General features: G+C 36.3%; 1 protein-coding gene across 14 annotated transcripts in view; it reads left to right on the forward strand.

The window, feature by feature from the left end:
* The window catches only part of MLLT10 (MLLT10 histone lysine methyltransferase DOT1L cofactor), a 217,638-nt gene that overhangs the window by 152,094 nt on the left and 39,539 nt on the right, over nt 1-26,005 (forward strand). For 7 of the 14 annotated variants that reach the window (XM_055296724.2, XM_055296716.2, XM_055296717.2 and 4 more), the window contains 4 exons: nt 2,980-3,024; nt 3,868-3,900; nt 10,127-10,174; nt 12,511-12,564. The exons of 1 other annotated variant lie outside the window; for it this stretch is intronic. In XM_055296724.2, coding sequence (XP_055152699.1) covers nt 2,980-3,024; nt 3,868-3,900; nt 10,127-10,174; nt 12,511-12,564 — 180 coding nt within the window. The remainder of the gene's footprint in view (nt 1-2,979; nt 3,025-3,867; nt 3,901-10,126; nt 10,175-12,510; nt 12,565-26,005) is intronic. 6 more of the 14 variants (XM_055296726.2, XM_063610194.1, XM_055296722.2 and 3 more) reach the window with 3 other exon arrangements.

The following is a 26,005-nucleotide window of genomic DNA, read 5'->3' on the forward strand; positions in this document are numbered from 1 at the left end:
CTCAGCCTGGCAAAATGCTGGGATTACAGGTGTGAGCCACTGGGCCCGGCTATTTTTAAAGCTTTTCATGTAGTAGTTATTTTGCCAGTTTATGATGAAAAGTATTATTAAGTTGGAAAGGATCATGGAGACGTTGAATTGTACTTTGAAGTAGACAGAAGACGAAGGCCAACATTACCTGAAAAGAAAGTAAAGGTCTGTTTGAGGGAAAAGCGTAATAGGAACAGGAAGCTTGTGTTTGTGGCACTGTGAAGGTAATGTTTATAGGGTAGGATGGGTTCATTGAGAGATTAATGCCAGACTGAAGAAATCAAACTGATAAGCTAATGATCTTTTTCTTAAAATAACTATTCTGGCTAGTTACCATTATTAAAGAATTTCATTAATGGAAAAGAAAAAAAATGCTGTCTCATTCAGCTTAGCAATGCTAATATAATCTCTTATTTGAGTACATTTAAGTTTCTTAGGAACTCTTTACTCTCTTGTTTGATCCTTGGAACAGCCTTGTGAAATAGGACAGCTCCTATTGATGTTGTTATTTCTCCTTTACAACTAGGATTTAAAGCAGGAGTAGAGTCAGGTTCTAATGTGATTCCCTCTTGAAATTATTGGCTAAAAGCATCACATTTAATAGTAATCAAAATTCTCTCATGAGATGTTCAAATTGTAGCAGAGTACATTTTTTTCTGAGAACTGTAGATCAAATTAGAGTAGAAGCCTAGAAAACACCTATAAAATGTTTAATTCAGAGTTTAGATTCTAAAATTTGTATTATAGGTGGAAGTGTGTCCTGATAAATGGCCTGTTTTACAGTGACTTGTACAAAATGGAAAATTAGTGTGTTTCTAAAAGTGATTTCTAAGAGTTTTAAGTTTGGGGCTTATAGGTTTTGTTCGTTTTTTGACTGAACTCTTTTCTACGTACATTTTTTTGGGTTCTGAACAGTTAGGCACGAGATCTTTTGAAACATCAAAAACAGTTTTGGAAGAGTTGACAATCTGTCCTTTCCTCTTTGCTATTTATCTTCACCACATTACAAAAATTTATGATTTACTAAAGTGAAAGTTGAGAACATCTTTTTCTTCACTAAAACCATCTTGTTATTTTCTCTAAGAAAAGTCTGATATTCATTAACCCATTTATGCTGGAGGTTGCAGCTTTTTTTGTGTGAAAAATCAGACCTTGGTGATGACCTTGAGCAGTAGGATATAAATAACTCCCACAAGCTTAGGTTCCAGTAATGGAACACGAGGCATAAAGAACTCAAATTGCAAGAGGTTGATGGTTTAGCATTCACTTCCTTTCTTGGGGCATACTGTGTCCTTTCAAAGTACAGGTCGAGTAACCTTTATTAAAAATTCTTGAGACCGTAGTGTTTAGAATTTCAGATTTTTGGGAGATTTTGGAATACTTGCATTATATATACTTGCCAGGTGAGCATCCCTAATCTGAAAATCTGAAATCCAAAATGCACCAATGAGCATGAGAGTCATGGGAGCACTCAAAAAGTTTTGGATTTTGGGGCTGTGTTTATGGTTAAATAATATCCAAGGAATTCCCAGTTATCCCTCCTTTAAAAAATTTTTGCCAACAGTGTTAGTCATAAGGGAATATCAGTTGTTTCCAGGATTAGCAAACCCAGGTCCTTTGAGTCACAGCCTTGGTCCTAGTTTTATCAATTATTTTTCCCTCAGAAAGCCATATAGAAATTAATTTCTCATATTCTGAGCAGATTTTGCTTTTATTACTGTTTTATTCCTTGTTTTCTGCACCCTCTGCTTGTTCTTCTCGTTTGGGTGGAATAAAAGAGTAAGGGTAATAATGTCTTATTCATTTGTTATCTTTCTCTTTTCTTTTCTTTTTTTTTTTTTTTTGAGACCAAGTCTTGCTCTGTCACCCAGGCTGTAGTGCAGTGGCGCAGTCTCGGCTCACTGAAACCTCTGTTTGTTCAAGCGATTCTTGTGCCTCAGCCTTGCAAGTAGCTCGGACTACAGGCACGCGCCACTGTGCCCGGCTAATTTTTGTATTTTTAGTAGAGATGGGGTTTCGCCATATTGGGCAGGCTGGTCTCAAACTCATGATCTCAAGTGCCCGCCTTGGCCTCTCAAAGTGCTGGGATTACAGGCGTGAGCCACCACACCCAGCCATCTTTCTCAAAAATGAATGGTTCAAGATAGTGAGCTGAGTATAACTTAATGAGTTTTATGCTGCTATATAAGTCATAATGTGTTTATGGTCCAATATCAACTAAATTGTCATACTTAAATTGTGATTTCCATGTGAAAATAGTATTCAAATGTTTTTGGTAAACTCTTCCCATCTAATGAATGACCTAGACCTAGAGTGGTGGCTCACGTCTGTAATCCCAGCACTTTGGGAGGTCAAGGCAGATCACTTGAGGTCAGGAGCTCCAGACCAACCTGGCCAACATGGTGAAACCCTGTCTCTACTAAAAATACAAAAATTAGCTGGGCGTGGTGGCGTGTGCCTGTGGTCCCAGCTATTTGGGAGGCTGAGGTGGGAGGATCACTTGAAGCCAGTGAGCCGAGATTGTGCCACTGCACTCCATCCTGGGCGACAGAGTGAGACTTTGTCTCAAAAAAAAAAAAAAAAGATCTAAAGCATATTAGTGTATCATGTTGCTAATCGTACTTTCTCCCATTAATGAAGCCTTTTATCCTCAGACACTTGTTATACAGATTCATTTGTAAGCCCTTATGTCTTTTCCTCACTCTTTGTAAAAACACAGATATATTCCACACACTCCCATTAAGATTTGTGAGAATTCTATCACATTTGGTTCTCCCCCTCACGTCCCAATTATTAGTTTATAATTTTTGTTTTTGAAGTTCTAGGTGGCCTACTTAACTACACTTTTTTTTAGGTGAATTTCCCTCCATTTTTCTGGCCTATTTCTTTTTTTACCCTTGAGTCACTGGCAATTTCTTCATTGATTTCCTTTTTCTTTCCTCTCAACAGAAATTTCCATGCAGTATCGGCATGATGGAGCTTGCCCAACAACTAGTAAGTTGTCAAACTGGGTTGATAACCCGGGCCTTTTGTCTCCTCTAGTGCTCTTTCTAGTATGTTATGCCACCTTGGAACCTCTAAATTTTAATTTTCCAAAATGCAAGTTTTTCTTAATTGAACAGATATTTTTCTCCTACAAAGATAATACACTGCTTTGTCTTGTTATGGATCCATATTACAGTCAAGTTGTGTACAAATTTTAATTATTGTTGGTCTTTTAATATGGTGCTTTTATTGCAGAATTGTGACTTCACCTCCTTCTTGAAATAGTGTTTTTTTTTTAACATTTTGTTTTCTATTCTTAATATAATTTTTCAGTATTTGTATATTTGCACTAGGTGGTTTTTTTGATTAGTCTTCTACATGTGTTGGGGCTTTCTTATACTGAAGTCTAGGAAATGAGAATATTTGATAGGGTTAGATGATATAATGAGGTTTTTCTTTATAATAAATATTGTTAAGTGTGCCCTAAGGCAGATTTACCTATATAGAATTGCATCCTACAGTGACTCACTTTTAGCAAGACATTACGTTGACATAAATGTCTTTTAAAAAGTGATTTGAAATACATATTTATTACTAAGGAAATTATTGTCATTATGACAATATATCTAACATATCTCAATTTCGTTGGTAATATGTTGGCAGGTGGAATACAATATTTAAAAATTTATACCATGTAAAAATGGAGCCAAGCTTGCAGCTTTGATGATTCAAACAATGATACATGATAGACTTACTGAAATTTTATTATACTAATTCAGTGTATGGCTATGTATTTCTTTTGTGTGTTTGAGAATGATCTTAACCTGAAGTCCTTTTTTCCTTACTTAAAAGCGTTCTCAGAGTTGCTGAATGCAATACACAATGGTAAGTTTTATTAGAATCTTCTCTAGTGGTTCGTTTATCACAAAGGTTGCCTTTTGTAGAGAATCTCGATTGAAAGCTAGCATGTTCTATTGATTAGATGAAATCCAGTGCTGCAGTGAGGCAGTTGTTCAGCACCTTAGTGAAAAATTTTTGTAGATTGCCAATAAGAGGATGATAGGTCAATATGGTTCATCAGTTTGGCTTTTATTGTTTCTTTTTAAGGCAAAATGATAATAGTGTTTTAAGTTTCTGAATGTCTTTTTATTTTTACAAATGGTTTTTCTGTTCTTTTGAGATCTCTCTTGCCAGTGCAGGTAATTATTGGTACCTACGTGAAGAATTTGCTTGGAATATGAATTTTATTTTTTAGGGTTTGGGTTTATTAATATATAGAATACTTTAATTATTTTACCACTGTATTCCACATAGTGAATAAATGGAAGATAGTCTTTTTAAATTACATCTGGTTTGGGACCAGGTTTTTTACAGTGGAGTTGTATCTTTTGCTGCATTGGGTTCTGAAATCAGCATATAAGGCAAATACTATATTTGTAATGTAATTATAATGAAGATTATTCTTTCAAAAAATGTTTGTAGAAACTGAAGGTTTCTTCAGTTTCCCCAAAGAACCTTCCATAATCCTTTGATGTTAAAAAATTCTCATTTTGAGGCTAGTGTCAACTTTGTTGATTTTCTTTTTCAGTTATTAACAGATCTCATTTGTTCGAGACTGTTTATGTTCAAGACTCATTTGTTCAAGACTGCTTGATTCCAAGCAGTTTTTCAATACATTTTCATTAACTTCATGAAATCTTGCATATTTTGCTAATGTAGTTTAATTTGCAGTCGATTTGTGTTGCGTTTGGATTTTATTGTCAGATGTTTACAGTGTCGACAGCCAACAAGAGACTAATGGCATAATGAGCAGGCATAGACACTCTTGTTGCCTTGAGGGTGGGGGTTGTTGGGGTGGGAGGCTTACCTTATAAGTTACTTTTTATTAATTAGTAGATTGATTCGTAATTCTTGTCTCCCTACGCAACCTGGGCCTGCAGAAGCTTAGATAATGAATACTCTTGATAACAAGGAGTCCCTCAACACTAGGTATCTACAGGGAAAAGGGATTGGCAGCATCCTTGAAAATAAAATAAACTTGTTACTCTTCTTTGGTAGAGAAGTGTAAAAGCTGAAGATGTTTAACATCATCTTCAGTTTGCATAAATAAATTTAGAATTGTTCTTTAATTCTTTAATCCTGAACATCTTTAGAAAATAAACTTGGGATTAAAAGAAAGTAGACATCATGGGAGCAATGTAATGGATTTATATTTTTCATTGCAAGTACGAGTGTAGGATTGACACCTAGTGAATTATGTTTACCCTGTGGGTGATTGAGGGAGAGTCTCTTGTACAGGATTTTCTCTCCCCCTCCCCCGCCCCCAACAGTTAGCTTTTCTTTGTCTTTTTCTTTTGAAATTTTTTGTGTTTGGGGTTTTTTTGTTTTTTTTGTTTTTTTTTTTTTTTTGAGACGGAGTTTCGCTCTTGTTGCCCAGGTTGGAGTGCAATGGCATGATATTGGCTCACTGCAACCTCCGCCTCCTGGGTTCTCCCAGGTGGACTCCCAAAGTGCTGGGATTACAGGCATGAGCCACGATGCCCAGCCATACTCTTTTTAGTTACTTAAGATGGATGGTTGGATTATTGATTGGAATCTTTTATCTTTATGAACATAGTCCTTTACAACTATATACTTTTAGTTTTTTTTCTAACTTTATTTTTTTAGAAGCAAGATCTTGCTTTCTTACCCAGGCTGGTGTGCGGTGGCACGATCATAGGTCTTTGCAACCTTCAACTCCTGGGCTCAAGTGATCCTTCCACCTCAGTCTCCTGAGCAGATAGGACTACAGGCATGTGCCACCATGCCTGGCTAATACATTACTTTCTGAGATTATATCAGTCTTTTATGATTTCTTTGATTAGTCCTTGATTGTTTTTCTCACACTATTTTCTCCTTGACTCTGTTACGTACTCGCTTGGAAAATCTGCATACCTATAGCTTCAAGTATCACCTATCACCTGTGCTTATTAGCTTCCCAAATCGATGCCTCCAATTTAGACTTTTCTCCTGAGTTGCAGACTTATATTTCCAAAAACCTAATAAGCTTCATTTCCGTGTGATACTCAGCCACCTCAACCAGACTTAGGCTAGGAAGTTAACTTCAACTCTGCCCTCTCATTTTCCTAGTCATCATTTTTTTAAAAAGCTTTTTTCTATTATTGATCAGTTTAACTTCCTTTTCTTTTGTATTTCCACTGCCCCATTTGGTTATGTCCTACATTGTCATCTGAACTGTTCAGCAAACTCCTAACCTTCATTCCATTATCCAGTCCCTTTTCTAGATGCTACTAGAATTGATGGTCTGTCTAAAGTGCAAATCAGACCATGTCAAACTGTCTTACTTAGAGAATTTTCTGGGACTTATGGGATAACATTTATACTCCTTCACATGGCATGTGGAGTTTTTCTTCATCTCGTTCTAATCTGATTCTCCAGTCTCATCCCTTCTCCCCAACTTTACGTTGCATCAATAGAAGCTACTTGTAGTTTCCTGATGTTATACTATTATGTGCAACATCTCTGACGTAGTCCTTGTTTGGTGTGGACTTCCAACTTTATCTAGTAAAAGTAGTCATTAAAATTAAGTGTAGTTTTATTTACTTCCTGCAAAGTTTTTTTTCAGACTCTTTGATAGAATTAACCCTTTCTCTCTTTTTTAATACTTCTGGTTTCTCGTATGTGATGTTCTAGTACTTCCTCCAATTGATTTCTACTCTTTCTCTAGACACTTTTTTTTGTTTCTGTGAAATATATCTAAGTCATATTTATCTCACATTTGTGAAACTTTGTGAAAAAAAACCTTTCATTAGACAGTTGAAACTCTGGATTATTTTCATCATTTATTTCAGCAACTGATTCATTTCAAAATGTTTTGAATAGAACTTTATAAAACTAAAATTTATTACTTCACAAAACTTATTCTGGGAAAATTAATACAAGTGTAATGACCAAGGAAATATTATTATTTTTGAGATGGAGTCTCACTCTGTTGCACAGGCTGGAGTGCAATGGTGCGATCTCGGCTCACTGCAACCTCCACCTCCTGAGTTCAAGCGATTCTCCTGCCTCAGCCTCCCGAGTAGCTGGGATTACAGGCACCCACTACCATGCCTGGCTAATTTTTGTATTTTTAATAGAGACAGGGTTTCGCCACGTTGGCCAGGCTGGTCTCAAACTCCTAGCCTCAAGTGATCCGCAAGTGATCCACCTCAGCCTCCTAAAGTGCTGGGATTACAGGTGTGAGCCACCGTGCCCAGCCTCTTTGGCTACTTTAAACCAGCATTTCAAAATAATATTAAAAGTGAGAAAGGGCAAAACAAATGTATGAAACACTCTATTACTTTAGCAAAGAACCAAGTTACTATCCTGAAAGAGACAAGACAGTCTAATACAAAGTTTAATTCCCAAAGAAAATGAACATATTCCCAAGAATATATATGGAACTTATTCTAGGACAATGTAGCAATTAACAGTTTTCATTCATTCAACAATTATGGCGAGCCTATTAGATGATGAGCTAAATACTGACAAAATAAGATTAATAAAAGCCAACTTCTAAAATAAATTATTAAAGAACCTAGAAAATACTAGAGCAAAACCATCCCTGAGACAGGAAGATGAAAACTAGGAGGAGGATATGCTAGTTTTCAACTGGACTATAAAACTAAAGTATAATCTTTTAATACATACTACTTGTTACATCATTTTTACAAGCATTTAAAATACTTCTATTAAGTGAAATAGAGAAATTAAACTTACAATTTATTAAGATCATGAAATCTCTTAGGCTGCTTCATTCCAGGGCACCACCACAAAACCAAACATGAAATACAAGGCACTTTCTTTTATGGGCATCGATTTAAAGTTAATTCTCCATATAGTATTCTTTAAGATATTTAAATGACTACTTTCCCTTTCCAAACTGCCTTAAAAGTTTCTGAAATTTCCTGAGACCTTTACATAATATATCTTTCCTAACTTTTCTGTTTCCTTTTTCCTTTGTTGGGACAATAATTTTAATATTATTTCTTCAATTTTTAAATTTCTTTAATTTCTCTGATCATGAGCAGTTTATCCTGGTGGACCTAAAGTGGTTTTTGAAATTGGTAAGGTGTTTTCCTAAAGTACTTTGCTTTGTTTCAATATTATCCTTAATTCCTTACCTGAAAACACCAATTTCAAAAGTTTATGAAGTTATTTCACATACCCAAAAGAACCACCTTCATTAAGTCCTAAGATCCTCTCTGAGAAAGAACAAATCAAGACATACGCTTTAAACTCAGTATCTATGACTGTAAATATATAATATTTCTTTGGGGCCATGCATGGTGGCTCATGCCTGCAATCCCAGCACTTTGGGAGGCCGAGGTGGCAGATCACTTGAGCTTAGGAGTTTGAGACCAGCCTGGTCAACATAACGAAACCCCTTGTCTACTCAAAATACAAAAATTAGCCGGGCGTGATGGTGCATGTCTGTAATCCCTGCTACTTGGGAGGCTGAGGCAGGGAGAATCGCTTGAACTCAGGAGGCGGAGGTTGCAGTGAGGTGAGATCGCGCCACTGCATTCCAGCCTAGGTGACAGAACAAGACTGCCTCAAAAATGAATAAATAAATAAATAAACAAATAACTACTGAAGAGCTAACTTAGGTCAGTTTTCACAGCAGTATATTGCTAATTGAGTTCCACGTCCCACTTACTGCACTTTTAAATTCCCTTTAATTATGATGCTTCTGGTTTGAGACAACTGCGCTCACTAAACAAAGAGGGTTTGTTGGAGGAAGTAATGTTAACCAGTTATTCATATAGGTGCTGTAGGATGAGTATACTTATAAATGCCAGTTGATTTTAGAGGTGAACATTCTCCCTCAAGAACAGGGTTCTACTTAGGCTTGTCAGACTAGTTTATAAGAAACTGAATTTTTGTCCTTCATATATGTCCCTTTTTTATTTCAGGGAAGCATTAAGTGGATAGGATTCCATGAAGTGGGATGAGTAATACTCAGGCGCGTGTAATTGTTCCAAAGCCAGTATCATTTGAGATTCACTATGTGTAATGAGATATTACTGATGGGGGATGAGTTGTCACTGTGAGCAGTATGGAGATTAAGAATCTAGCTCATTCTAATTTCCTTTTAATCACAACAGACCTTTTTTCTTCTTATGAGTTAGTGTGTTCTTTATGCTTATATAGTAAATTGTTACATCCTAGGATACAACAAGTGCTACTAAGTTTGTTTCAATACACACAAACTGTGAATCACTTGGTAAGGGATAATTAGGTTAAAAAAGGGGAAGGGAACTAGGCTTTGGGCATAGTAAAGAGCTGCAAAGTACATTGGTTTAGGGGATTGAAATGAAATTCTAGAGAAAGGCACCTGACGGGTAGTAAACCTAGACCTTAGAATTGCTGTCTTGAATCAGAGAAATGGTAAGGAGCCACAATGAGTTTGTGGGAGACAGAACACATGATGAAATTGTATGGAGTCTTATGGGCAGGGCTGTGATTATGCCTGTGTAGGAAAGAATTTGACTAATTTAACACAGCCTTGACAATAAGGTAGTATAAGACATGTACTTATAGATAAGACTTTTTCCATTTCAAAGTATCTAGGCTACTTTGTTGCTCCTGGTTCCTTGAAGATAGGCTTCAAAGACTCTTAAGGGATAAACACATTTGGCTGGTGAGTCCCCCACTGGGGAGAAAAAGTAATTTTCACATTTGACTGGTGAGTCCACCACTGGGGAGAAAAAGTAGTTTCCAGTATCCATGTTAACTTTTACAATGCAAAATGAATCTACACTGTTTCATTGAAACTGCAAGAGGGGTGGAACCTGAAAAGTTCCAACTGAGTGAGGGAAGCAGTACAAATGGGAATGAGTTGTATAATAATTACTTTTAAATTAACTGGTAATGCCATTAGTACTCTCTTTATTTGGAGCATTGCAATTTTTTAAATTTACATAGGTTTCATGGGGATTTTAACCCTGATGATCCACCCCCACACTGCACCCCATCATAATATCTTCAGTTTCTCAACTTATCTATCATGGTCGTTTTTAGGAAGTAGTGATTAAAAATCTGAAATTAAAGTGTGTCTTTTCTTTAGACAGAGATGACAGTTCTACACTAACAAAGCAAGAACTTAAATTCATAGGTATGTACCAAACTCCAGCATGGTTCTAAACATAATAGTGTTAAATTAATCCTTTTGTAGCTTGGAAACCTTCCCATACAAACCAATATTGGCAATATGTACTCATTAAGAAAAATGATGCCTGAAAGGAATTATCTATAATCTTGGATGGTAGGTGGGATGAACTATATGTTCTTATTGTTGTACTTATTTGGATTTGTCATATTGCTTAAGACTTGGTGGGTAGATCTTAGAATTCCTGAAACTGTTTACTTATAAGGGCCTAGGCTCCTAGGTCTGATTTTGTAAAGACCACTTTCTACACCTGTGTCCCTTCTCTTACTGAGATCAGGAAGAATATGAGACCATATTTCATGTTTTATAATCATGATAATTCTGATTCTTTAACATATATCTCAAATACTCTGGATCAGTTCAGAAAGAGCATGTGTATTCTGAACTACAGAGTGAAATCCACTACTCTTAACCACTTGAAGTATGCATCCACTCATTTCCCTCCCCTAAAAACCTCATTTTTAACATGCTGATAAAGCTAATTTTATAGGCTGTGAATATCTTCAATATGGCACTTTTCTTCTTGAGACTGTCTTAGCTTTTTATCATTTGACAAGAATATATTAGGTTCTTTCTTTATGTCTATATGTAAGGTCCTGGTTAGTTGCTTTGGGGAAATAAGTATACTGCAAAAGATAAATAATGTGACATATGAGTCCTCCCTTTGAGAACATACACTCTAAAAGGAAAAGAAATATATATATATGTAATAATTTCAAGCGATGTACTTATAACTTCTTTAATGGTCAGTAGGAGTTCAAGGCCAGGGAAAATTGCTTTCAGCTGAAGGAATAAGCTGTCCAGATAATGTAACATTTGACCTGATGCTTAAAGAATATGTAAAATTTTGTTATTTGGAGATACAGGGATCAGAGCTAGATTCTTAGTCTGAGGTATGTACAGTTAGCATGAGCAATGGCATAGAATGAGAATACACAGGCTGTGTTAAGTAATATGTATACAGCGTGTGTGTTTTATATATATATATATATATATATACACACACACACATTTATATATATATATATATATATGTGTTTTTTTTTCTTGGCATGTTTTACCTCCAAGATACTGATATTTGATATGAAAAATAACAGCATTAGCTGTTAGTCCAAGGAGTTGAAAGCAGTTGGTGTTGAGTTGGAAAAAAGATAATCAAACCTGTACTTTAGGAAGTTTCAACTGGTGGGTAGCATGTAAAAAGATGGAAAAGAGCTAATGCTGAAACAGTGTAACCCAATAGTTTTTTGTTACAATCTAACTAAATTTATTGATGGCCTGAATGAGGATGCTGGAAGTCAAACTGATGAGATGTGTATTACCCAAGAAGAACTGGTAATGACAGTAGCTGGAAAGGATGGGTATTCATTTACTAACACAATATTTAGATAGAGATGTTTAGCACAGAATTAAATAGAGCTTGGGCACCAAAGAGAATTGAAACTAGGCCACTTAGGGGGTAGTAACTGAAACTCTGAGACTGGTATAGGCTGAGAAATGTGGATAGAGAAGACAGAGAAAGAGGTTGAATCAGGTTTATTTTTAAATAGTGAAGTCTTAATAGGTAGAAAGGAGATTAAGGATTAAGATTCAAGGAGTGATATTTCATAGATCAAGAATCTGGAGCAGATGGGAAGAGATCAAGCGAACATGTAGAAAAATTAAGTTTGAAGGAAGACAGAGAATCACTGTGGAAACATTCACTGTCAGAAAACCCCCCACCAAACCAAATTAGTTTTCTAAAACCTTCATAATTTGAATTAATGAATTTTTAAATTATTAGAAATTTTAAAAATAGATTTCCCCCCAAAAGAACTGATTCTTTCAGGTGTGTATAGTAACTTGAATGTGTTTACAAAAGCGTTTTCTTTTTAGTGTACTTCAGAATAGGGCTTTAATGATTAAATAAGAGTATTAAATAATACTTAAATATGCAATGGTTATGCATCTGAGCGAGTTATTTTATTTTAAATTCTCAATGTCACCTGAGAAGTGATCTCTCTCCTCTCCTCTTGTATTTTTTGTCCGAAATACCTCTATCCTGGAGTTACTGTTTGTGCCTGCCTGTCTGTCATTTTCTCTGCCTATTCCTTACTATTACATAAATCACCAAGTGCTGCCTTCTGAACATTTTTTCTAATTTACTAATTTGAGGCTTTCTAGACATGACTTTTATATTTAATTTTTCTTTATTGTTTTCAAAACTCTTCTTTCGTGTTGATTCAGGTCCTTATCATCTCTTGCACAGATTATTCTAATATCCTCTTTTTTACTTTTGTCAGTATACCTAGAGTTCATCAAATGGGCTTACTCAAGCCAGAATCTCAGAAATGAAGGTAGGGAAGAATGTCATTTAATCATCTATGATTTAAAAATAGTAACTGCCAAGAATGCCAAATGTTGTTTATCTTATTCTTCCTTATGGTAATCTTCTTGGGAAAACAAATTATAATTGGAAAGTGCTTGCTTAGTGAATCGGACATCAGAATAAAGGCAGTTCGATTATGTTTAAATATTATCATCATCTTGATAATACTTTTTTTCTCTCTGTATAATATATTTGACTACTTTGCAGCTTCCTTTCACATTAACTTCTGGTCCTGCATTTGCAGAAACTATGTCCCAATCACCTTCATTAAACCTGGAGTTGTAGACCCTGTTCTTGGTGGGCTGTTTCTATAGATGGCTGATATACTTGTTTCACACTCAGAGGGTCATTTTATTTCAGGATCTCTTTGTGTGTGTGTATATATATATATATATATATATATATATATATATATATATGGATATATATCTCTGGATATATGTATGTGCCCATTCCTAACAGAATAGTATATTTATGTAATAACAGCTAGGTATTTGGATTTTTTTTTTTTTTTTCCTGAGACAGAGTTTCACTCTTGTTTCCCAGGCTGGAGTACAATGGCATGATCTTGGCTCACTGCAACGTCTGCCTCACAGATTCAGGCGATTCTCCTGCCTCAGCCTCCCAAGTAGCTAGGATTACAGGTGTGTGCCACCATTCCTGGCTAATTTTTGTATTTTTAGTAGAGACTGGGTTTCACCATGTTGGTCAGGCTGGTCTCGAACTCCTGACCTCAGGTGATCCACCTTCCCTGGCCTCCTAAAGTGCTGGGATTACAGGTGTAAGCCACCACACCCGGCCGGTATTTGGAATTTTGCTTCTCATACTTTTTTCCATCATGGATGCATTAGGAGCAACTAATATTTTTATTTCAAAGGTGTATTTGAAAGCTATAGCTTTGGCTTAGGAAACCAGAAAACTTTATTTCATGTGGCCAATAATAGAAAATCTGATTTTTCCACCCAGATTAGGTCTTTTATGGAACTATAGAGAGAAAACAAATTGGCATAATAAACATAAGACATGAGGGAAGATAGTAGTAATTTGAAACAAAATTTAAAAAGAAAGAAATTTTGTATATTCAGCTATATTTTATAATAGTCAAAGCAAAGAACACAGTAAAGGGGTAATAACGCAATGGTTACAGCCAAGAAACAGAATAATAAATGGGTAAATCAGATGAAGAAAACTTCCTAGAAAGAAGGAAAGTACCAAGACTGTTGTGCCAGGGACTTAATAGACTGGGCACAGTGGCTCACACCTATAATCCCAGCACTTTGGGAGGCTGAGGCAGGCAGATCACTTGAGGTCAGGAGTTCAAGACCATCCTGGCCATCATGGTGAAACCTCATATCTACAAAAAAAAAAAAAAAAAAAAAAAAAAAAAAGAGCCAGGTGGGGTGGTACACGTCTGTAATCCCAGGTACTTGTGAGGCTGAGGCATGAGAGTCGCTTGAACTTGGGAGGCGGAGGCTGCAGTGACCTGAGATCACGCTACTGCACTCCAGCCTGGGTGACAGATGAGACCCTGTCTTTGAAAAATAAAAAATAAAAAGAGTTAATAATAGAAGTGACTTCCATTCTAAGGAAATATACAAAATATGAAAAGACTAGACATACAGAGATATTTATCATAGCAAAAAGTTGCAAGTACTGGGGATTGATAAAATTATCACAATGATTATATTATTATTATTATTATTATTATTATTATTTAATCAATCAGTGTCTTGCTTTGTTGCCCAGACTGGTTTCAAATCCCTGGCCTCACGTAATCCTCCCGCCTCAGCCTCCCAAATTGCTGGGATTACAGGCACGAACCACCACACCTGGCCTATTGTTCTGCCACATCTTTCAATATTTTTGAGACAGAATCTTGCTTAGTCCAGGCTGGAGTGCAGTTGTGCCATCATAGCTCACTGCAGTCTCAATTTCTTGGGCTCAAGCAATCCTCCTGCCTTAGCCTCTTGAGTAGCTGGGAATACAGGCACACACCATTACACCCAGTAATTTTTTTTTTTTTCTTTTTTAGTAGAGATGAGATCTTAGTATGTTGCCCAGGCTGGTCTCCAACTACTGAGCTCAAGTGATCCTCCTGCCTCGGCCTCCCAAAGTGCTGGGATTACAGGCATGAGCCGCCACACCTGGCCATAATGGTTATATTAAAATCAATGGTTCAAGAGTATTGTGTTTTCTTGTCTCTGTTTTCTAAAAATGAATGTGGCCATTCTTTTATGTTTTTATTTAAAACAAAAATATTCATGAAGAATGGCAAATTATGTTGATAACCACCATATCTGATAAGATTGTTCTTCATTTTAGTTGATACTTTTTCCCCCACTAAATCTTTAATCTTTTTAAAGAAACAAAAAAAAAATCACTGTGTAGTATGTATGTTTCATGATGCTTCTTGTTTAGGCTTATGATTGTACTCATTTGAGTGTGTCTCATCTCTTAGTTGAAGTACTCTCCTTCATTAACCTGATGACTCATATTTTTATACTTTATTTGAGCTTAGTGTTTATAGAGAAAAGATCACACCATGTAAAAATTCATATCATTCATTGATTCATAACAATTGCAGCTGACATTTAAATTGCTTTGCAATGTTAATATACTTCTCTAGGAAACTTACTTTTTGCTATGACTGTTTAATATATATATATTTAACTCCTCATACTCTTCCTTTGCTTTCCCTGTACTCAAGATATTAGATGTCTTTCCCAGGGGGAAAAAAAAACCCTTATTTTAGTTTCCTCACCGTCTTTTTTTCACCATCTCTTATGTTTTCATCAGTCGTGCTCTTAGTATCTTTCCTCTTGAAAACAATCCCTCCACACACACAAAAAAACCATTTACTTATTCCTGTTTGTACACCTACCCTTGAAACTGTTCTACAAGCACATCCTCGTTTAAGATCATTTGTTGATTTTTGTGATGTGTCTGTGTATGACTTAAGTCTTCTTTGCACTTATTGTGCTTCCTGATTGAGAGAATTCATGCATTTCACCGATTCCCTACACAGTCTTAGCCATTATATTTCAAAATACAGCATCTTACCATTCTCTCCATTCTTTCTTCTGGAAGTTTTGTTAGGCATATTTGGATTTGAATACTGCCCTTAATGTTCTTTAAGTTTTTGTAATTTCCATTTTTTAAGTCTCTCTAAGATATAAAAATCTGAGTAATTTGTTTAGATTTTTGTTTTTGTTCACTAACTATCTCTTTAGCTCTGTTTAATTTATTGTTTTATTAGACTATTGAGTGAAGAATTTTAGTGAACATGTTGTTTTCAAGTTTGAATTCTTTGAAGTCTCTTTTAAAATGGACATAGTTTGGTTTTCTGTTTCTTTCTTTTTTAAAAAAGAACTGCGTAGTTCTTTTCCCACATCTGAAAATATTTTTATTTTGAAGCAATCTCAAACTCATGGAAAAATTGCAAGTATAGTTAAGAGAACTTTGTTTTTCTGAGCCATTTGAGAGTAAGTTGCGTGCAGTATCCCATCAGCACTGAATACTTAGGTATTTCTTACAAACAAGGACATTCTCCTACAATATCACAGCTATTAAGAACAGAAAATTAACACTGCCATTCAAGTTTTGACAGTTGTCAATGTTTTTGGAGATCACAGGGTAGTTGTTTTGGATTTTATTTTTCATTACTAAATTCAGATTATGTTTTGGGAGGCAGGAATTTTATAGAAATGATCTTTGCAGTGCATACTATCAATGGCACATAATCAGGCTTTCCCAATGTCAAGGTTTTCTTTCCCCCTTTACAATTAGTAATTATTTCATGGAATAAATTGTGACGCTATATGTAATATTCCATTCCTCGTCAGATTTTCAGTTTATATCAGTATGTGTTCAAGGATTCCTATGGCCTATAATTTATTATTCATGATTTATTGTGATGCTGAAAATTGTTCAGGTTAGCCAGTGGGAGCCCCTTTGAGCTGGCTCTCTGTTCATTTGACATATCCCTGTTATTCTTTGAATGCTTCCTTACTTTCTGGCACTGTAAGTACATTAGTTTTCCATTGCTGACATAACAAATTATCAGAAAGTTAGCAGCTTAAAACCACACACGTTCATTAGCTTTCATTTATCATATTTTTACCAGTAGAAGTTTGGGTTGGCTGGGTTCTCTGCTTAGTGTCTTGCAAGGCTGAAATCCAGGTGCTGGCCAGCTGGGCTCTTACCAGGAGGCTTCCGAAGAAACCCTTAGCTCTTAGAGGCTTTTATAAAGACCTTGCACATGTCCCTGTGTCTTCAAGCCAGCAGTGATGAGTTGAATCCGTCTCACGCTTAGAATCTGTCTGACTTCCCCTTCTGCCGCATCTCTCACTTTCTCTTCTGCCACATCTTTCACTGACTTTCTACCTTCCTTTTTTTTTTTTTGTTTGGAGACAGAGTCTTCCTCTGTCGTCCAAGGCTGGAGTGCAGTGGTCTGATCTCGGCTCACTGCAACCTCTGCCTTGCGGGTTCAAGCGATTCTCGTGCTTCAGCCTCCCAAGTAGCTGGGATTACAGGCATGTGTCATCATAGGCGTTTTGCCCTGTTGGCCAGGCTGGTCTCGAACTCCTGACCTCAAGTGAGCCACTGCACCCAGCCCCTCTTCTGCTTTCAAAGGCTCATGTGATTACATTGGACCCTTCTAGATAACCCAGGATAATTTGTTTCCAAGTCAGCTAACCAATAGCCTTAATTCAGTCTGCATAGCAGTACCTAGATTAGCGTTTCATTGAATATCCAGGGGATAGCAAACACCAACCTGTCTTTAGAATTCTGCCTACCACTGCAAGATATTCTGTGTTCCTATTTTTTATAAAGAGTGTTCTTTCCTCACATTTAAAAAATGCATCCTCTTAGGTTCTTAATCATTTAAAATATTTATCTTATAATATTTATTTGCCTTTCTATTTTCGAAGTGTCTTGGAGGGCAGTCTGAATGTCTGTATCTTCTAATTTGTCATCATGGGGATTGGTTCCTTCCATGTTTCGTTATTTTGGATTGTGAACTTAATGTTTTATCGTGGGTTAAGGATATATCCCTTCAGAAAAGTTTTGTGTTTGCTTCACCACCCTGTCCCTTCTTATGTTAATGTAATGTTGAGATTTATCAAACCAAAGTCTATTTGAACACAAGACTATGTGGCTATAAATTCATATGGCAGACTTTTTACCTCCTATGCAGAGCATAGACCAAACTGGACAAGTGTTATTATTTTCTCCCTATGATGTGGTTTTTGGGTGATTTGTGTGTGTGGGTTTTTTTTTTTTTTTAAAGTGGTCCACCCTTGCACTGAAAGTGTAGCTTTTTGACAGTCTCAGTCATATAAACAGGATCTCAGTTTCATCCTTCCATCCATCCATTAGAGGCCTGAGGTCTCATCTCTTTTCCTTTTGGGCATTAAAACCAAAGTTCATACATTATTGAGACAGGCTGACTCTGCCAAGGCAGCCTGTTTGGCCTTTAAGTTTTATTGCTTATTTTTTGAGTATTTATTTATTTTTTTGATTATTTATTTGTTTTTTTGAGCTTTAAGCCTTCAAGTTTCCTTTTTGTTCTTCACCACTAGACATTTCCTTTTCTTGTGGACTCGGGTATTTGTTTTTAGGTAATATTTTTTTCCCTATGACACAGCCCTCAGGAGATCCTGAGAACATGTGCCCTCATTTTTAGGTAATTTTAATTAGAAAGGGCTTTAGGTTGTCTGGTCTGCCTTATTGCTAGAAACAGAAATTCTCCTATTGATTGATTTTTCAAACCACTTCTTAGTGGCCTCTACAACTACTCCAGTCAGGTCAGGAATGGCTCTCACATTGCCAAGTCAGTGGGTATTTTTAGTCTTCATCTTAGATGACCTTTATGCAGATTTGTCTTTGTCTGGGAACTTCTGTTGGAAACATCTTCTATTTTAATGTTATTTTAAATTTTTTTGCTTTTGTAACATTACGCTTAGCATGGGTGTCCAACTCTTTGACAATTTCTTTTTAGTTTTCTGGTGGCTTCCCTTTATCCAAATTTAGTATTGAAATTCCTTGAGCTGCTGCTTTTCTCACTCCATAATTCTGGCCAGAATTTGGTACTTAAAATATTTTGTCTAAAATATTACAATAGCTACTTAAGTCATCTCCCTGACTCCACTCTGTTGTCTTTCAGGGCGTCGTCCACACTGTAGCCAAAGTGATTATAAAAACATAATTCTAATCATGGCACTCTTCTGGTTAAAAATGCTTTAATGGCTTTCCGTTAGGTTGAAATTTAAAAGTCCTTTATAGCCTGTAAGACTACACGAGTTGACTCCCTAGCTTCATCTTTGAGCATCTTATTTCTTTACTTATTATACCATCAGTTAGAGTTGATTGTTACATAATCCACAGAAGTGAATTCTGTCCAATTTAAGCAAAAAAAAAAAAAAAAAAAAAAGAGGGAGAATTTATTAGGTGTGTATAGTTAATTTAGGGAATTAAAAGAGAGAAATAGGCCGGGCATGGTGGCTCATGCCTATAATCCCAGGACTTTGAGAGGCTGAGGCGGGCAGATCACCTAAGGTCAGGAGTTCAAGACCAGCCTGGCCAAAATGGCGAAACCTGTCTCTACTAAAAATACAAAAATTAGCCAGGCATGGTGGAAGGCGCCTGTAATCCCAGCTACCCAGGAGGCTGAGGCAGGAGAATCGCTTGAACGTGGGAGGTGGAGCTTGCAGTGAGCCGAGATTGTGCTGTTGCACTCTAGCCTGGGCAACAAGAGCGAGACTCCATCTGAAAACAAACAAAAACCAAAAAAAGTTTGTTGATGATTTTTTCCTACTTTCTCATGTATTTCAAATTTTAAAAATGATTGTGTTCAATTTTATAGATCATGTCAAAAGAAGCAATACATAATGAGTAAAAATGTTCATCTTTAATAAAGCAGAAATAGAGCAACCCACGAAATAGTTAACACTTGCCTAGAAAGATTTAGGAACATCAGTATTCCACTGAGATTGCTGAGTCTCAGGAAAGAAAGGTCTAACTTAAATTGTATTTTACCATTTCTGAGTAATGAATGGATTAATTCTATAGAGATATATTCTACAGTCTGGAAAGGGAAAGCCAAAAATAAAGACTGTTGTATTTATTCATTAGTTGCCAAAGGGAAAGGGAAGACTGATTAACAACAGAAGTGTTTCTGTTACTGTATATATTATCCTGTTCATTTTAAAGATATTTGCTTATTTACATTTTCTTTTATTGCTACATAATAATTTACCTATTTATGGGGGACGTTTGAGTGTTTGTTAGATGCGTAGAATGTATACTGACCAAGTCAGAGTATGTGGGGTATCCATCACCTTGAATGTTTATCATTTCTGTGTGTTGGCAACATTTCAAGTCTTCTCTTCTAGCTTCATTGAAATATTCAATGTATTGTTGCTACCAATAGTCACCCTAACCTTCTGTCGAATATTAAAACTTATTTATTCTATCTAACTGTATGTTTGTACCCATTCAACAACCTTTCTTCATTTCTCCCTCCTACCCTCACACTCTTCCCACCCTCTGGTATCTGTTATCCTATTCTCTGTCTCCATGACATCAAGTTTTTCAGGTCTTACATATGAGTTGGGCACATGTGGTATTTGTCTTTCTGTGCCTGGCTTATTTCACTTAACATAATGATCTCCAGTTCCATCCATGTTGTTAGAAATGACATGATTTCATTCTTTCTTATGGCCAAATAGTATTCCATTGTGTATATGTACTACACTTTCTTTATCCATTTTGTCTATTGAAATACACTGAGGTTGATTCCGTATCTTTGCTTTTGTGAATAAATGCTATGATAAACATGTGAGTGCAGGTAACCCTTTGATATGCTCATTTCTTTTACTTTGGTTTAAATACCTGATATTGGGATTGCTAGATGATGTGGAAGTTGTATTTTTAGTTTTTTAGATAAATGTACATACTATTTTATATAGTGGTTGTACTAATTTTACATTCCTACCAACAGTGTATAAGAGTTTATTTTTCTCCACATCCTCAGCAACATCTGCCGTTTTTGTCTTTCTAATCATAGCCATTCTAACTGGAGTAATAGGATATCTCATTGTGGTTTTGATTTGCATTCCCCTGATGATTAGTGATGTTGAGCATTTTTTCATGTATATATTGTCCATTTGTATGTTTTTTTGTTTGTTTGTTTTTTGAGATGGAGTCTTGCTCTTTTGCCCAGGCTGGAGTGCAGTGGCACAATCTTGGCTCACTGCAACCTCCGCTTCCCAGGTTCAAGCAATCCTCCTGTCTCAGCCCCCCTAGTAGCTGGGATTACAGGCACATGCCACCATGCCTGGCTAATTTTTGTATTTTTAGTAGATACAGGGTTTTGCCATGTTGGCCAGGCAGGTCTCAAACTCCTGACCTCAGTGATCCACCCGCCTTGGCCTCCCAAAGTGCTGGGATTACGGGTGTGAGCCACCGTGCCCAGCATTTGTATGTTATCTTTTGAGAAATATCTATTCGTGTCCTTTGCCCACTTGTTAATGGTATCTTTTTTCTTTTTTTCTTTTTTTCTTTTTTTTGTTGTTGAGCTGTTTGAGTTCCTTGTGTATTCTGGATGTTAGTCTGTTGTCAGGTGAATACTTTGCAGATATTTTCTCCTATTCAACAGTTTGTCTGCCTCCTCTGTTGATTATGTCTTTTGCTGTGCAGAAGATTTTTAGTTTAATGTAGTCCCATTTTGTCTATTTGTGATTTCGATGTTTTAGCCATAAAATCTTTGCCTAGGCCAATGTCCTGAAGTGTTTTCCTTATGTTTTCTTTGAGTGTTTCTATACTTTCAGGTCTTATGTTTAAGTCTGTAATCCATCTTGGGTTGACTTTTGTGTATGGTTAGAAATGGGGTACAGTTCTATTCTTTTGCATACAGATATCCAGTTTTCCCAGCACCATTTTTTGAAGAGGATATCCTTTCCTCAGTGTACGTACTTGGTACCTTTGTCAAAAATCAGTTGGCTGTAAAAGAAAAAAAAAGTGGATTCATTGCTGGATTCTCTCTTCTGTTTCATTGGTATCTGTTTTTGTACCAATACCATGCTGTTTTGGTTACTGTAGCTTTGTAATATATTTTGAAGTGAGGTAGTGTGATGACTCCAGCTTTGTTCTTTTGCTCAGGATTACTTCAGCTATTCTGATTCTTTCTTGGCTCCATACAAATGTTAGAATTGTTTTTTCTATTTCTATGAAAAATGATATTATTTTGATAAGGACTGCATTGCATCTGTAGATTGCTTTTGGCAGTGTGGTCATTTTAATGATACTAATTCTTCCAATTTGTGAGCATGGGATGTCTTTAAATCTGTTTGTGTCCTTTTCAATTTCTTTTATCAGTGTTTTGTAATTTTCCTGTAGAGATCTTTCACCTACTTGGTTAAATATATTCTTTTTTTTTTTTTTTTAAACACTATTGTAAACAGGACTGCTGCCTTGATTTCTTTTTTGGCTATTTCATTATTGATATATAGAAACAATACTGGTTTTTATTTGTTGATTTTGTATCCTCCAAATTTACTGAATTTATCAGTTCTTACAGTCTTTTGGTGGAGTATTTAGGTTTTTCTGCATATAAGATCATGTAATCTGCAAAGTAGCGAATTTTACTTCCATATAGAAGTCAACTCGGATGCCTGTTATTTCTGTTGCCAGATTGCTCTGGTTAGAATTGTCAATATTATGTTGAATAAGAGTTGTGAAGGTGGGCGTTCTTGTTTTGTTTTAGGTCTTAGAGGAAAAGTTTTTAGCTTTTTCCTGTTCAGTATAATGTTAGCTGTGAGTTTGTCATATATGGTCTTTATTATTTTGCAGAATGGTCCTTCTGTGCTTAGTTTGAGAGTTTTTAATATGAAGCGATGTTGAATTTTATCAAATGCTTTTTCTGCAGCTGAGATGATCATATGGGTTTTGTCCTTTATTCTATTGATGTGATACCTATTATGTTAAACCATCCTTGCATTCCAAGTGTAAATCCCACTTCGTCATGGTGTATTACCTTTCGATGTTTTGTTGAATTCGATTTGCTAGGATTTTGTTGGGGATTTTTGCATTGATGTTTCTTAGGGATATTGGCTTGTAGTTTCCTTTTTTGATGTTGTTGTATCCTTGTCTGGTCAGGGCCTTGTAGAATGAGTTAAGGAGAATTCTCTTCTTGGATTTTTGGAATAGTTTGAGGAGGATTGGTATTAGTTCCTTTTTATACATTTGGTAGAATTCAGCATTGAATCTATCCAGTCCTAGGCTTTTCTTTGGTTGGGAGACATTTTATTACTGATTCAGTCTCATTACTCACTGTTGGTCTGTTCAGGGTTTCTGTTTCTTCCTGATTCATTCTGGGTAGGTTGTATGTTTTTTGGAATTCATCCTTTTTCTCTAGATTTTCCAATTTGTTAGCATTCATACTATTCTCTGCTGTCTTTTGTATTTCTGTGGTATCAGTTGTAATGTCTCCTTTTTCAATCTTGGTTTTGCTGATTTGGTTCTTATCTCTTTTTTTTGTCTGTTCTAGCTAGCAGTTCATCAGTTTTGTTTACCTTTTTGAAGAACCAATTTTTCATTTCATTGATTTTTTTTTTGAGAGGGAGAAGGGGTCTCTGTTTTTGTCTAATCTTCATTATATCTTTTCTTCTGCTAATTTTGGGTTTGATTTGTTCTTGCTTTTCTAGATCCTTGAGGTGCATCATTAGATTGTTTATTTGCAGTCTTTCTACTTTTTTGATGTAGACGTTTACTGCTATAAACTTTTTAGTGCTGTTTTTGCTGTATCACATAGGTTTTGGCATGTTGTGTTTCCATTTTCACTTGTTTCAAGAAATTTTTTTATTTCCATCTTAATTTCTTCATTGGCACAGTGGTGGATTGTGTTATTAAAAATATATATGTGTATGTACATATATATATATATATATATATATTTTTTTTTTTTTTTGAAGATGGAGTCTTGCTGTGTCACGCAGACTGGAGTGCAGTAATGCAAACTCTTCTCACTGCAACCTCTGCCTCCTAGGTTCCAGCAATTCTCCTGCCTCAGCCTCCTGAGTAGCTGGGACTATAGGCATGTACCACCACGCTTGGCTAATTTTTTGTGTATTTTTAGAAGAGATGGGTTTCACCATGTTAGCCAGGCTGGTCTCAAACTCCTGACCTCAGGCAGTCCACAGCCTGAGCCTCCCAAAGTGCTGGGGTTACAGGCGTGAGCCACCACGCCTGGTCATGTTATGTCTCTTCTCGTCTCGTCTCGTCTCGTCTCGTCTCGTCTCTCGTCTCGTCTCGTCTTGTCTTGTCTCTTCTCTCTTTTCTTTTTTTTGAGACAATTTCTCACTCTGTTGCCAGGTTGTAGTGCAGTGGCGTGATCTCAGCTCACGGCAACCTCCACTTCCCGGGTTCAAGTGATTCTCCTGCCTCAGCCTCCCGAGTAGCTAGGACTACAGGCGCCCACCACCGTGCCCAGCTAATTTTTGTATTTTTAGTAGAGACGGGGTTTCACTATGTTGGCCAGGATGGTCTCGATCTCTTGACCTTGTGATCTGCCCACCTCAGCTACCGAAAGTGCTGGGATTACAGGCGTGAGCCACTGTGCCTGGCCATGTTATTTACTTTTTATGTATTTGTATAGTTTCCTAAGTTCTTCTTTGTGTTGATTTTTAATTTTATTCCATTGTAAATTGAGAAGATACTTGATATGATTTTGATTTTTAAAGATTTGTTTTGTGTCCTGACATATGGTCTGTCCTGGAGAATGTTCCATGTGCTGATGAGAGCAGTTGTTGGATAAAATGTTTTGTAAATGTCTGTTAGGTCCATTTGGTCTAAAGTCTAGTTGGAGTCCAGTGTTTGTTTTTTGATTTTCTGTGCCAGTGATCTATTTAATGTTGAGAGTGGGGTGTTGAAGTCTCTCAGTATTATTATATTGGAGTTTATCCCTCTCTTTAGGTTTAGTACTATTTGCTTTCTGAATCTGAATTTTCCAGTTTGGTGCATATATATTTAGAATTGTTATATCCTCTTGCTGGATTTATCCCTTTGTCATTATATAATGACCTAATCTTTTTTCCAGTTTTTTTTTTCCTAAAGTCTCTTTTATCTGATGTAAGTATAGCTACTCCTGCTTACTTCCTTTGGTTTCCCTTTGCATAAAATATTTTTTTTCATACCTTTACTTTCCATCTGTATGCATCCTTACAGGTGAAGTATGTTTCTTGTGGGCAGTAAGTAGTTGGATCTTGTTTTTTAATTCATTCACCTTGTTGATATCTTGTAAGTGGAGGATTTAATCCATTACATTTAAGGTTATTATTGATATGTGAGGTTTTGTTTTTGTCCTATTGTTTTCTAGTTGTTTTGTATATTCTTTCTTTTCCTTTCTTTTTGTCATTGTGGTTTTGTGGTTTTCTGTAGGGGTGGTATGAGTCCTTTCTCTTTCTTCTTCCTTTGTGCATTTGCTTTTACTACAGTGAGTTTTGTACTTTTGTATGTTTTCATGGTGGCAAATGTCATCCTTTTGCTTCCAGGTTTAGAACTCCCTTGAGCATTTCGTGTAGGGTGGTCTAATGGTGATGAATTTCCTCAGATTTGCTTGTCTGGAGAAGACTTTATTAAATTTTCCTTCATTTATGAAGGATAATTTTGCTGGATATAATATCCTTGGCTGAACGTTTTTTTTTTTTTTTCTTTCAGCACTTTTGAATATATCATCCCCTTCTATGTTGACTGTAAGATTTCTGCTGAGAAATCTGTTCGTCTGTTGGGGGGTTCTTTTATAGGTGACTGGATGCCTTTCTCTTGTTTTTAGAATTCTTTGTCTTTGTCTTTAGACAACCTGAGTAAAATGTGCTGTAGAGAAGACCTTTTTGAATTGTTTTTAGGGATCTTAGAGCCTCCTATATATGGATGTCTATTATATCTCTTGCTAGACCTGGGAAGTTCTTTTTTTTGAGACAGAGTCTCTCTCTGTCGCCCAGGCTGGAGTGCAGTGGCGCCATCTCTGCTCACTGCAACCTCAGCCTGCCAGGCTCAAGCAAGTCTTCTGCCTCAGCCTTCCGAGTAGCTGGGATTACAGGTGCACACCACTACCACCCGGCTAATTTTTGTGTTTTTAATAGAGACAGGGTTTCACTATGTTGATCAGGCTGGTCTCGAACTTCTGAGTTCGTGATCCACCTGCCTCGGCCTCCCAAAGTGCTGGGATTACAGGTGTGAGCCATTGCGCCCGGCCCAGACCTGGGAAGTTTTAATATAGTATTTTGTTGAGTTGGTTTTCTATGTTACTGGAATATTGGTCACTGTATTTTGACTGGGTTATTTCAAAAGACTGGCTTCAATTTATGAATTTCTTCTGCTTGATCTAGTCTATTGTTGAAACTTCTGAA

Source organism: Symphalangus syndactylus, chromosome 10 (assembly GCF_028878055.3).
Source record: "Symphalangus syndactylus isolate Jambi chromosome 10, NHGRI_mSymSyn1-v2.1_pri, whole genome shotgun sequence".
In the NCBI taxonomy this organism is placed as follows: Eukaryota; Metazoa; Chordata; class Mammalia; order Primates; family Hylobatidae; genus Symphalangus; species Symphalangus syndactylus.